This window comes from Euleptes europaea, chromosome 4, assembly GCF_029931775.1.
Source record: "Euleptes europaea isolate rEulEur1 chromosome 4, rEulEur1.hap1, whole genome shotgun sequence".
Taxonomy (NCBI): domain Eukaryota; kingdom Metazoa; phylum Chordata; class Lepidosauria; order Squamata; family Sphaerodactylidae; genus Euleptes; species Euleptes europaea.
In genome coordinates, this window is record NC_079315.1 from 86,794,536 (window position 1) to 86,807,254 (window position 12,719).

At 41.0% G+C, this 12,719-nt stretch overlaps 1 protein-coding gene across 1 annotated transcript; it reads right to left on the reverse strand.

Moving 5' to 3' along the window:
- Positions 1-1,268: 1,268 nt before the first annotated feature.
- ZCCHC9 (zinc finger CCHC-type containing 9) lies at positions 1,269-9,371 on the reverse strand. The gene is made up of 6 exons (XM_056848236.1): positions 9,351-9,371; positions 5,388-5,758; positions 4,068-4,218; positions 3,795-3,887; positions 2,719-2,787; positions 1,269-1,408 (listed from the first exon to the last, which is right to left on the reverse strand). Exons 2-6 carry the CDS (start codon positions 5,730-5,732, stop codon positions 1,290-1,292), a joined length of 777 nt encoding a protein of 258 aa, XP_056704214.1. The 5' UTR covers positions 5,733-5,758; positions 9,351-9,371; the 3' UTR covers positions 1,269-1,289.
- Positions 9,372-12,719: the final 3,348 nt, after the last annotated feature.

The following is a 12,719-nucleotide window of genomic DNA, read 5'->3' on the forward strand; positions in this document are numbered from 1 at the left end:
ATTAGCTGACCAAGCCCCAAGCTGGCAGCTGCTCCAGATGACCCCCCCGGGTGCGGGCAAGCAGGCAGGCATCCAACTGGTGGTGCACTCACCCACTTGGTGGCACAGGATGGTCTGTTGCACCAGCCGGGTGAAGCCATCCAGCCACACACCGGAGTTGCTCCTGCTCCGCATGGTCGGGGCCGGATTCTATAGCCAGCTCCTGCTACCTCTGCCTGCAGGAATGAAATGAGGATACACTGGCTAAGAACTTGCCCCAGCCCTCTTGTAATGCAGAGGGAATACGTTTCTCCACGGCCCATGTGGGAAAGGGTTAACACAGTTTCTTGGGCGGTCCTAGCAGCTCCACAGCTAACAACTCTTCTGCAAGGGGGAAAAAAGGTTCCTTTTCTCAGCAAAACAAACTCACATCTGCCTTAAATAGAAGCTATTCCCATCCACAGGAGGGAGCAGATCGCCCATTTAGATCCTTCTGAGTTAGAGATCTGCCAGGGCCCATGAAGGGCCATACCAAATAATTTCGCAGGCCTTAAACGGCCTTGTTGTAGTTATACACAAGCAAGACCAGAACCAAGAATATTAAAAAGAAACCATCACCAAGTGATCAAATAATAATTTAATTAAATCTATATAATGGAATAAAGCATAAACAACCATCTGCATTTACACTTTTTATTGGCATCAGTACCCACAGATAAGTATCATATTACTGAGTAACACATTGGTTGGCAAACAGGTAATGTCCTTCAGATTACATTCCACTTCAGCCACTTCCTACCATTTGTTCTAATAAAAGAAACCATCCAGGTAGGAAGACGGATGGTATGGTGTGGTATATGTATGTCTGTGATGCAGCTATATCATCATAATTGCAGGCAGCCCATTCCTGAAGGGAGGGTGGATCCTCAGTGTCCAGGAGCAGTGCAGCCACATTGCCTCCTCAGAGGCTTCCCAGCCCCCTCAGAGGGAAAAAAAAGCATTTTAAAAACTAAAATAAAGCAAAAGAGGAGAAAATGCCCCATAGCAAACAGCAAGGGCTGTGGAAGCTGCCTAAAGACAGCTCCACTCTCAGGAACACCCCCCCCCCCAAACGCCAGCACATGGCTGTGCTGGCAGTGGGGACGGAGGTACCCAGACACCGGCATGTTTGCCCCTGCATCGTGATAAGGTGGCACCTACACCGACATGGGGTCATGTCGGCTCCTAAGGAGCTTCGCCCCCGTTCAGGAATGGGCTCTAAATCATATTTTCAGAATATCATTTTAAAAAATTATGCAAAATCTGAAGTATCAAAAGTTAACAACCTTAGGTACTTTTGGTTTTGGTTTTTGTAGTTTAGAACTGTCTAGAATTTCTTCATAATCTGCACTCATTCCTTTGAGCCATCGACCAACAGTTACTGCTCGATCTGTGAAGAGGGGAAAAAACATGAGAACATAGTCCAATAAAGACAATACATTTATTACCAAAATAATTTCATTGTACTTTTCATTTTTTATCAACACTATAGTCAAGTCAAATTAAAACAAGTCTTTTAAAAATTGGTGCTCATTTAAAATACCCATAGTCTATGTTAATACTGCTACTTTGACATTACTCATCAAACTTTACAGCACACATTAGGAAAATGGTATCACTTCATCAAGCCCATCCATCACATTAAAAATTTACTGAACAGTGGTTACTAATTGTGGTATCTAAGATTCTCGCTAAATAACTATCAGACTTTGAAAAGCTGCTATCACTGGATCAAGTTCATCAATGTTGTTGAATAAATTAAACCAAAAAGTTTAAACTGATTTTGAATAAATGTGCAATTAATAGTTACTCTTTTTAATTTCATTATTATTGTCTTCCTTACTGGGTCATGCAAACCACTCTTCTGAATAATGCTTTTTATAGGTGGGGGCACTGGGGATGAATTTATGAACGGGGATCCTAAAGGTTGAGCTGAGAACTAAAAATTCTTTTAAAATATATTTATAAGGTATACACAATATAAATGACATGTAAAATATAAATGACCAATAGACCACATGGTCTACTGGTCATTTAGATGCTAAATATCATCAACAGTGTTGATTATTTTTGTAACGGTTTATATTTGTGATTTTATATGTAGCCTCCAATCCAGGGCCAGTGTTTTTATCTATTAGATTGTGTACACCTAATAAATATATAAACATATTTATAAAGAATTTTTAGTTCTCAGCTCAACCCTTAGGTTCCCTGTACTTTTTGTTGTTGTTGTTGAGTTCATCCCCCCCCTTTTTTTTGTTGTTGTCTAGAAGAATTTATGAAACCAAGTAGGCGGTGGCCCCAAAAGTTTGGGAACCATTGTTCTATATCATACTACTAACTCGGTACTCATCAAATCTTTAAGTCCTGGCAGTATCTAGCTACCGGTCAATTTCAAGGCAATATTACTATGCTACTGGCAATCCAGTTCCCCATTTCTTCACTGCCAAGGACACCTGATCAGCACTGTCAGTTTCAATCTCCAGCTGTAATAGATAACAGCATATGCAAAAGAGTTAAGGCCCACTTACTTGCCTGTTAGATGTGTTATTGTACAGCACGCAAGCATGCCACTGAAAGGAAAATAATCAGGAATTGTTCTGCTGAGATAATCAATATTTTCCAGAATATGCTAAATATAGAATGGTTCATGTGCAAAAAAACTAAGTCCTGATTTTAAAGAGTTCTTCAGTTCCCCACCTGAATTCTGATTCTCTGGACAATCTTTTTTAAAGTGTTCCACAGATCCACAAACCCTGCAAGAACCTCCTGTAAGAGATCAACACAGAAAAAATGACTATAATTTATTAAGATTTATGCAGGCCTAACACCAACTGACATAATTTACAATGAATGTGAACTAGAAAATAAAACTCAACATTCATGGCTTTTGCACAGATTTTTAACTAGCATGGTGTACTAACGAGAGAGTCAGGCTGATCTTGAGAAGATCGTGGTTCAAATCCATATCTGGCATGAAACTCAGTGACTTTACCAACCTAATTTACCTCATGCTATTGTTGAAAACAAAACCATGTATGCCTCTTTGAAGGATAAAACGTTTTGCAGGAAAAAAGATAGCTTTCCCACTGCCTGAGGTGGAAGGAGAAGTCATGTTCTGCAGAACTCCAGCCTCTGAAATGCCCACTTCCAGCTGCCACTTTGTTCTTGAAAAGCTTTAACGAAAGGATGTTAGCTGCTGTACATACATTCAACGAATGTTTGCTTAGTCAGCCTTTTTATCAATTAAAATAAGCTGTCAAAATTTCCCCAGCCCATTCTGCACCACAACCATTTCCAGAAGTCTCCAATGGAATTACTCAGATAGGACTTTCTGCAGACTGTCCTAAAGAGAAATCCCCAGCACAGGTAAGGCTTTTCAAATCCTCACATGCAGGTAAGAGACTGGAACAACTGCTACTATTTGGGAAAAATAGTAATGGGGGGGGCAGAGAGAATACTGCTCTGCCGCCTACTGTGCATTCTTTAAAATACATGTTTTTGTTATTTGAAGGTTTTGTGGCAATCCCTTTGGAATTTCAAGAACTGTTTCTATAGCAACCAGTGCTAAGATACTAATGAATAAGAAAAAACTCTCTGTTGATCTGCTGATGAAGAGGCAGAATTTCTTAATGTGGGCAGAAGCACACAAAACAAACTCGTTTCTAAGGCTCACTCTTTTCATTAAGTCTTCTCAATGCCGAAAAAGTGGTCTTAAGATTTTCGATTTGCCACCATTATAAGAAGTGTGTGATTTTCGAACCAGCTGTTCTCACCTTTAGCATAGAGTCCTTTAGGATTATCCGGACATGACCTGGAAAGATGTCCCATCTCTTCACAAATAAAGCATTTTGCATATGGAAATTCTCCTGTAAGAGTTCAAAAATTTACACATCATGCTGCAAACATCCGCACAAAAATCAGAGCACAGTAAACCTATATCACTATAATCTGAAGGCTCATTTTGAAAACTGTTTAGCGTATATTTTTAAAAAGGAAGACACTTTTTCCAAGCCCACTATACAAAGAGCTGTAGTTATTGTACATACCAAGAGCAGGATCTATTTTTACTTTGCATTTCTTGATTTCATGCTCTGTAGATCCACAACGATAACAAATTCCAGTTCCCATATCTTGGCTGTCAAGTGCAGCTGGGCAATCTGCAACACCATGTCCTGGCTTTCTACAGTGGAAGCACACCTTTGACAACACAATGTAAATTACCAACTGACAGATGGACTCAAGGTGATCTCTTTTTCTGCTAACCACATTTCAAATTACTCATATCCAAAAGAACAGATGCTACCACTATGTATTTAAGGTAGCTCAGACTCAAGGGTATAGTTTGAAGTTAAAATTCCTGAAGTGAAAAAAAAAAGCATAGCTTTCACCTGCTCTCACTTGCAACAAATAACTTGTCAGATTTACTGAACCATCTTTGGAAATGACTCCACAAAAGAACACTAAGTGATATGTACCCTTCTCATAAATTACATTTTCTCCACTCTTTCTCTGAAGAACCCAGAGTGAGATCAATGTTCTCTTGCCAAATTTTGTCCTTATAACCACCTTACATGATAGCTAACCTAACAGTGCACAATTGGTGATGGGTCACTCAGTAAGCTTCACAACTTGGTAGGAATAAGAGCACGGGAGTCCCCAGATGGCCTGGTTTGCTTCTGTGGCTTATTGCAGTCTATATTCCTCTTCTACAGGGTTCTTGCTCTCTGACTATGGCCTGGTGTGTGTGTGTGTATAAATTGATTTTCTGTTAATAGTAATTTTAGTGCATGCTGGTAGGAGATTGGGGCAGTGGAAATGTGGTCAAGCATGCCATGTGGAAGTCCTCTTGCTACTGCACTGTATGCAGTTGCAGCAGCAACAGGGAAACCACACAAGCACATATCTCTGTGGAAAACAACAGACTGAAGAAAAAGTCTGGTTATAGCATGCATATGGAACAATGAAACTAACTTTTCATAGGCTTTCAAGAGTAACAGTTGCCTAATCAAGCAAAACATACAATTCACTTACATTTCTAGTCTATCTTTAATAATACTGACTATAAAAGCAAGACACCCAACTGCTAAGTAAATATTCTATGATAGCAAACTTATAAATTTAAAGTGTATACATGTACAACAGATGGATGCATGAGGATAAACCTCATCAAAATATATGTTAAGGCATGCACAATCATAAACAGAAGCCTGGACACTAGCCAATGTGCAAAAAGTATGCCTGCAGCCTAATATTCTTCCTCCAGTTATCAGTACTGAGTCACACTACTGTGATCTCAGAGGTGTGCAAGAAGCACCATGAAGAGGAAAGTAGCAGAGTGTAAGGGAAATAAGCAATGGAAGGCTTACCATGGTGTTCTTCTTTATTTCCTGCCTATTTAACCTTCTGGTCTCCCGGCGTCTGTCTTTCTTTAAGGCTGTTCCTATTTCCTCCTTAATTTCGTGGCTGTCAATCATTTTTCCATTATGTAATAACTGTGAATTTTGTTTTAAATATTCCATAAAACCATTAACATCTTCATTCAGATAGTCTTTTTTCTTCTTATTTTTCTTTTTCCCTTGGAAATTCCTTAAAGGACTTTGCTTTTTATTTGTTGTTGGGCTTCTGGAGGAACAATTTTTCATATCTTCCCATGGTGTTGCATCTAGAGTCTTCTTGCTCTGGGTGATGTTGGCTCGAGCCCATCTGGTCATGACTTTGTTCAAAGATTCCTAAATGACTTTAGATCAAATACAGTCAGTTAAAGTCCATTCTGTTGTTTGGTTACCGAAAGTTAAAGATTCAACTGTGCTCCATTTGGTGGATGTATAAGATGATCACAAGGCTTGAAGACTATTCAAAAGGCCCTGAGAGAACTGCCACTGGTGGAGAAAGTGTAATTTTCTGGCAAATAAGGCAGAATGAATGTTTTACATTTGTAGATGCTTGGGATTGTCCCAAGCCTGCACCAGTACTCAATAAATCATTTTGATTCTACCAGGAAAACATTACTTACTCACTATAAATGGTCCTAAATGTTAAACTTCAATAAAACCTTCCTAAATTTAACTTCAACCACAAATATTATAGCAAAAACAACAACACCTTACTCTCCTTTTTGCCTGAAATTCACAGCCCCAAAGAATTGGTATTACAGCCAGACACCATCTGCCAGCAATGGAACAAAAGAAATTACACTGCCAGTTTCAAATCCAATTTCCATTTTTGTATGCTTTCTCAGTAAGTTTCAAGAAATTCTGCATTCGTTCCATTAATTACAGGTTGGCAAGCAGCTTCCCAAAACAGTACATCAAAAAATTAGTAATACTAGTAAGAAACTACTGCTTCTGTCCAGAGATCTACTAAGAGACTACAACCAATAGAAGAGCCATGATCATATATCCTAGTGTGAACTTACCCAGCCCTAATTTTTGCATTATGAAAGCTATGAAGCTAAGGAAGACTAGATTGTTCATGTCAATTGTCATGTGGTGCTGACTGATAAAGTCTACAATGGCAGGCAAACCAGTGGGAGCTGCTAGAGGAGTAAGAAAATAAAGGATAAGGTTTTGGGATGTGGGGGGGGGGCAGAGTAGACAAGTGAAGAGGGTACTTAATCCTCTCTCTCAAGATGTGAAGGCCTAAGGGGGAACACAGGAAAATCTGAGAGGGAACTCCCCCCCCCCGCCAATTTTCCAGTGGGATATTGAGACATTTGGGAGACCACAGGGGGGGGGGTAAAACTCTTTTGAAAGATTTCTATTTCTCTTGGAATGAGTGAAATGCCTTTAATGACAACTTTTAATTCACTCAACATGCATAGTATGAATTATTTTATTTACGACAATCTACAGCATTAGATATATACATCTCCCTACACATACCTAAACTGTCCAAACAATACTTAAACTTCCTTCCGTCAAACTTAACCTTATTTTACTGCTTTACCAACATAAAATGGATCATTTATCATTTAACTGGCATATGAAATTGTTTTATTTGGCATTTTTATTTAATGTAAAAGTAGAATGCCTTGGTTTTCTACAAACAAAATTGCAAATATGCCCATTACCCAGCAGAGCTATTAATTGTTGCACCCTATGTTACTTTAGCATATGCCTCTTAGTTTTTGCCATCAGAAAAATAATAGAAAAAATATAAGCTGAAGGTAGAAAATAAATTCTGCAGTAAACAAAAGAAAGCATATCGTTTGGAGAGAAACCATCACAGTAGGCCTATTAGTATATTTGGAAATCAAATTAAACTTTATAACTTTGAAACCACAGAACTCTTCCCATAGCAACACTGTTCAAAATCCAAGGGTTGTTTTGTACAGTATGGGGAGGCCACCACACCAACAATTCCATGTTGCAGGGGCTCCATAAGGTGGCTGTATGTAAATACATAGAATGGATGACCAAGTAGTTTAGCCCTGTGGACCTGTGGTTCAGTGTAGCAGAGCACCTGGGTCTTCCAAGTTCTTATCTGACTCTCTAACTATGATCCTACATTGGCTCACCATTCCTGGTGGCCATGAACAATGTTGATCTGACAGACTATCCTCCAGAACTCACTGTAAGATCTATGAAGCAGCAGTGAAGGCAACAAAGAAATGTTACTTCTTGCTATTACTGTAACAGATAGGACATGTCCATCCCAGTTGTTCAAGGTACCACAGCATCTGCCGACTCCTACAGTTGAGCCTTCACTGCCTCAGAAACAATCAGTTGTGATGCTTCTGCAAAGTTTTACACTCATAAAATATCAAGAATACACTCTGATCTGGATGCTGATTATAACAGAGGTCTACCAGATGAAATGCCTAATACACCAACTAGTCTATTATGGACCACTTTTAACAGTTTTCATGATAAATGTTGACAAGATCCATGAAAACCACTACTTAGATCCTGGATCCTTGCCCAACCTGGCTTCCAAAATCATGTAAAGACCGCACCAATGAGTCCTTATTATTAACTCAGGGCACTTTCCCTTGGCCACTCAAAGAAGATGTTATCAGTCCACTTCTTTAAAAAAAAAATCCTACAGAAAAACAATGTAGCCAATTATTGCCCTGTCTCTAATCTGCCCTTTCTGGCCAAAGTGACTGAGAGAGCAGTAGCAAACCAAGTCCAGGTCTTCTGGGATCATATGTACTCTCGACCCTTTCCAGTTTGATTTCAGACTAGGTTATGGGATGGCGATGTCCCCACTGGCTTTAGTTGACAACCTCTGTCTGAATGTAGACAAAAGGCCCAACCTCTTTGTTGCTCCTACTGGATTTATCTGCCACTTTTTATACAGTGGACCATGCCATGTACACACACAGCCTCATCCAAAACTCCCTCGCGCTAAACTTGCACACGGCACTGAGTGCAGTATCCTCTGAAGCAAGGCAGGCAGGGGGGACCTTACTATCTTACTTCAGTTCACCCCTCAGTCCTACTCTGTAGCCAGCACACAGGAGAGAGCGGTAGTTTCCTCAACAGGTTTCTTCATTGCTTCCAACGAGAAGAAAATACTAACGGACTCCCTTAAAAGTAGTAGAAAAGGGCAAGAGTCCAATAGCACCTTAAAGACTAACAAAAATATTTTCTGGTAGGGTATGAGCTTTTGTGAGCCACAGCTCACGTCTTCAGATCTGAAGAAGTGAGCTGTGGCTCACGAAAGCTCATACCCTGCCAGAAAATATTTTTGTTAGTCTTTAAGGTGCTACTGGACTCTTGCCCTTTTCTACTACTGCAGACAGACTAACACGGCTACCCACTGTGAATTATCTCCCTTAAAAGTAGACACACATCCATCCCACGGGTACGTTGTTCTTGCCCATTAGTGTGTTCAGGATCGTTGGCAAGCAGGACGTTACGGTGGCCAGTAATACCTTGACACCCAAAGCTGCCAGTCAAAGCAACGGCACAGGAAAGCTACCTTCACGGCAGGCAGAAATTCAACAGCGCAACCTTTCCCCAACATGGGATATGGCGGCGAGGAAAGATTGCCCAATGTGTCAGGGAGCCGTAAAAAGAGACACAAGCTCGGTCAGAAAAGAGAGCGCAGCAGGGACACCTTTACACCTACTTAACACACAACTTACTGACAAGTAGTAGAAAAGGGCAAGAGTCCAGTAGCACCTTAAAGACTAACAAAAATATTTTCTGGCAGGGTATGAGCTTTCGTGAGCCACAGCTAGATACAGCTAGAATGTGAATACATCTGTGTTTAAGTAGAGGAGAGTGACAACACAGTCTAAGGTCTTACTGCGGCTGCGCGCTGCTGTCTCTCTCTCTCTCCCCCCACCCCTCCAAGTTCCCGTCCACCTCAGCCACAAACACACGCGGGTTGTTCTTTAGCGGCTATTCTGAGAAGCGAAATTATGTTCTCAGGTGCCCTTCTTCTTCTTCCTCACCGTCTGAACGCGCCTCTGCGGACCACGCGTTGACACGCCAACCTCGGAAAGGACAGAAACTCGCCTCCCCCAAACTTCGGTACAGTCGAAACTCACCGGTTGGAAAAGAAAGAGCGGCGCCGGAAACGACCGCCTCTTCGGAGCCTGCACTTCCGGGAGGGGAGGGGAAGTCAGAGTGGGTTATGCGAGCTAATGACGGTTTGGGGGGGGGGGAGAGGCTGAATCAGGAATCTCGGAGTAACCGTTAGAGTTCGACCGTTCGCCAGTCGTTGCACAGTCGAATCTTATGCGGCGTGCAGAACTTATAGAAGCCCATCGATGTAGGCATGCTTAGCTCGCCACTTGAATGCGGTCCCCGACCAAGGAGGTCGTGCTAAGGAGTTGCTGAAGTCCCAACTATTATCTCTGCCTGTTGGAGGATCTTCTTGCCCTGTTGTTCGGAGTAGTGTGTTTCTAAGTTTGGTTTTTTAAGCAATACCTTCTTGCATTTTCATGCCACCATATCTGTTTTTTTTAATATATATATATATATATATATATATATATATATATATATATATATATATATATATATATATATATATATATATATATTATAACAAAGCAAAACAAAAAAATAATACAAAAAAATAAAAAAAGAAAATACAAAAGAGTATATATACTTATTAGTACATTCGTGGTTACAAAATTATAAGGTTCAAAAAGATACCCCTTCGACCCACCACCCTCCTTCAAAAAGTGACCCATCTTGGCCAGTTGTTCGGAGTAGTGTGTTGCTAAGTTTGGTTTTTAAAGCAATACCTTCTTGCATTTTCATGCCACCATGTCTTTTAAGTCGCCTTTTTTGCTCCTTGTGGGTCAAAGATGGGCGCCAGTCTCCATTCAAGATTCGATTTATTGCAGAGCGTTTTGAAGAACACTGTTCTGGAAAACAATTGTGTGTAGACTGAAGTAGCAGAATCAAAATAAATTGAGTCGAGTACATTCAGAGGATGGTTTCTTTGTTTCCCCTTAGGCCTTGTAATATGCACAGCTGAGCAAGAAAGATTTACTTATTCCCCAGTGCATCCTTGCCATGAAGTAACACATACAGACTGTACAGATGTTCTGCTTCTGTGTAGATCAGTATAGCAGAAATAGCCACAGGCAGAAATGACCACATAACCAGTGTCTGAATTGTAGTATACTCCTGGTAGACAGGTCCAAAGAAAACATGAATTACATACTAAGGGTGGAAAAAACACAGAGTGTCAGGAAAAGTTTAAAATGGGCCATTAATGGCTGGTTTTGTCATTTCCAATTTTTCCTGCTATTTTGTAAATATATGTAAATCATCCTTTTTACTCTCCTCTGTACCTGCTCCATTCTCTCCACATCCTTTTTGATGCGAGGCCTCCAGAACTGCACAGTACTCCAGGTGTGGCCTGACCAATGCAGTGTACAGCGGAACTATGACATCTTGAGATTTGGATGTGCCTCTGTTGATACACCCCAAGATCGCATTAGCCTTTTTTGTTGCTGCATCACACAGGCTGCTCATATTTAACTTACAGTCCACCCTTACCACAAGATCTTGTTCACACACGCACTCTGCTACCCAGAAGTGTATCCCCCATCCAGTATGTGTGTGCCTCATTTTTGATACCCAGATGTAGAACTCGGCATTTAGCCTTGTTGAATTGCATCTTGTTCACATCCACCCACTTTTCCAGTGTGTTCAGATCTCGTTGAAATCTATATCTTCTGGTGTGTTCGCTGCTCCTCCCAGTTTGGTGTCATCTCCAAATTTAATGAATAGTCCCTCCACTCCCTCATCCAGGTCATTCATAAAAATATTGAAAAGTACCAGACCCAGAACCAAGCCCTGTGGCACCCCACTGGACACCTCCCTCCATTCAGATAAAATGCCATTGACAACTACTCTTTGAATGCAATTCCCTATCCACCTATCATAGAGTCCAGTACACAGTCCTCTAGTTTACGCATCAGAACATCATGGGTAACCCTGTCAAAAGCTTTACTGAAATCCAGGTAAGCAACAATGACAATTCCCTCAATCCAGTAAGGAAACGAGGTTGGTCTGGCAGGACCTGTTAGGGACAAATCCGTGCTGACTTCCCCGGATCACCAAGTTGTCCTTCAGGTGCTTGCTTATTCGTTCCTTTAAAATCTGCACAAGTATCTTCCCTGGGAGAGGTCAGACTGACTGGCCTGTAGTTTCCTGGGTCATCCCTCCACCCCTTTTTGAAAATTGGGATAGCATTTGCCCTCTTCCAGTCTTGTGGCATATAGAACATTTAGCTGGGGGGCTTCAGTGGACGTAGGTGTGTGTGTGAGACTGTAAAATTACACAGTAAAATGAAATTCTTTTACATTACCTACATATTCCAGCTCTGAAATGCTTGACATTGCCAAACAATATCCAACCACTTGCTAAAAACCAGAGTTTTCTCTTTCAATGGCTACACTGCTGATTAATCACACTGGTTAATCTTCTGTGGTATTCTCACTAATGGCACAGCTCTTAAGTAGAGTTTAATGCAAAGGCAAATTCTTACTCCTAAATTAAACTCAGAGTGGCTTCACTCATGCTTGCAGATATTAATTCCCAATAATAAATTCAGTGTTCCCACAATACACTGTCATAACTGAGAGCAATATATACATGTATACAAGTGGGGACCTGCAAGAAACTTGCGGGAGCAGCTATCCCATTCCCCCCACCTTTGCTTCCTCTCCTCTTCCCCTTCTTCTCTCCGTCTCTCACTCTTTCTCCCTCCTGCCACCCCTTTTCTTACTTCTCCATACCTGTCATTTGCTCTCTCTTTTGCCCCCACCCCATCACTCTCCCATCCACCCACCTCTTCCCCCCCACACACACACACACAGTAGCAGTGGCTCTCCTGGAATCACAACAGATTTCTCAACTACAGAGATCAGGGTTGCCAGCTCCAGGTTGGGAAATTCCTGGAGATTTGGGAGGATGAGGTTTGGGAAAGGAAGCAACCTTTTATCATTTTCAGCTTTTTAAACTCTCCAATGTTTGTTTGTGTTTTAGATTTCAGATTTTTCTGCACACTCGGTGCCCTTTTTAGGTTTGTAGAAAGATCTGTCTTGCCCCTTCACAGTTCCAGTCACTGGATTTAAGTATCCAAAGATTTGGCCAACTTCGCAATGTTAGAATATAAGATTTATCAGTACTTATCTGGAAGTAAGTCTCACTGAAACCAGTGGAGCTTTTGTCTACATAGCTTAGCACTGGGTGTTAAAAACTGTATTTGTTGCTTCCTCTTAT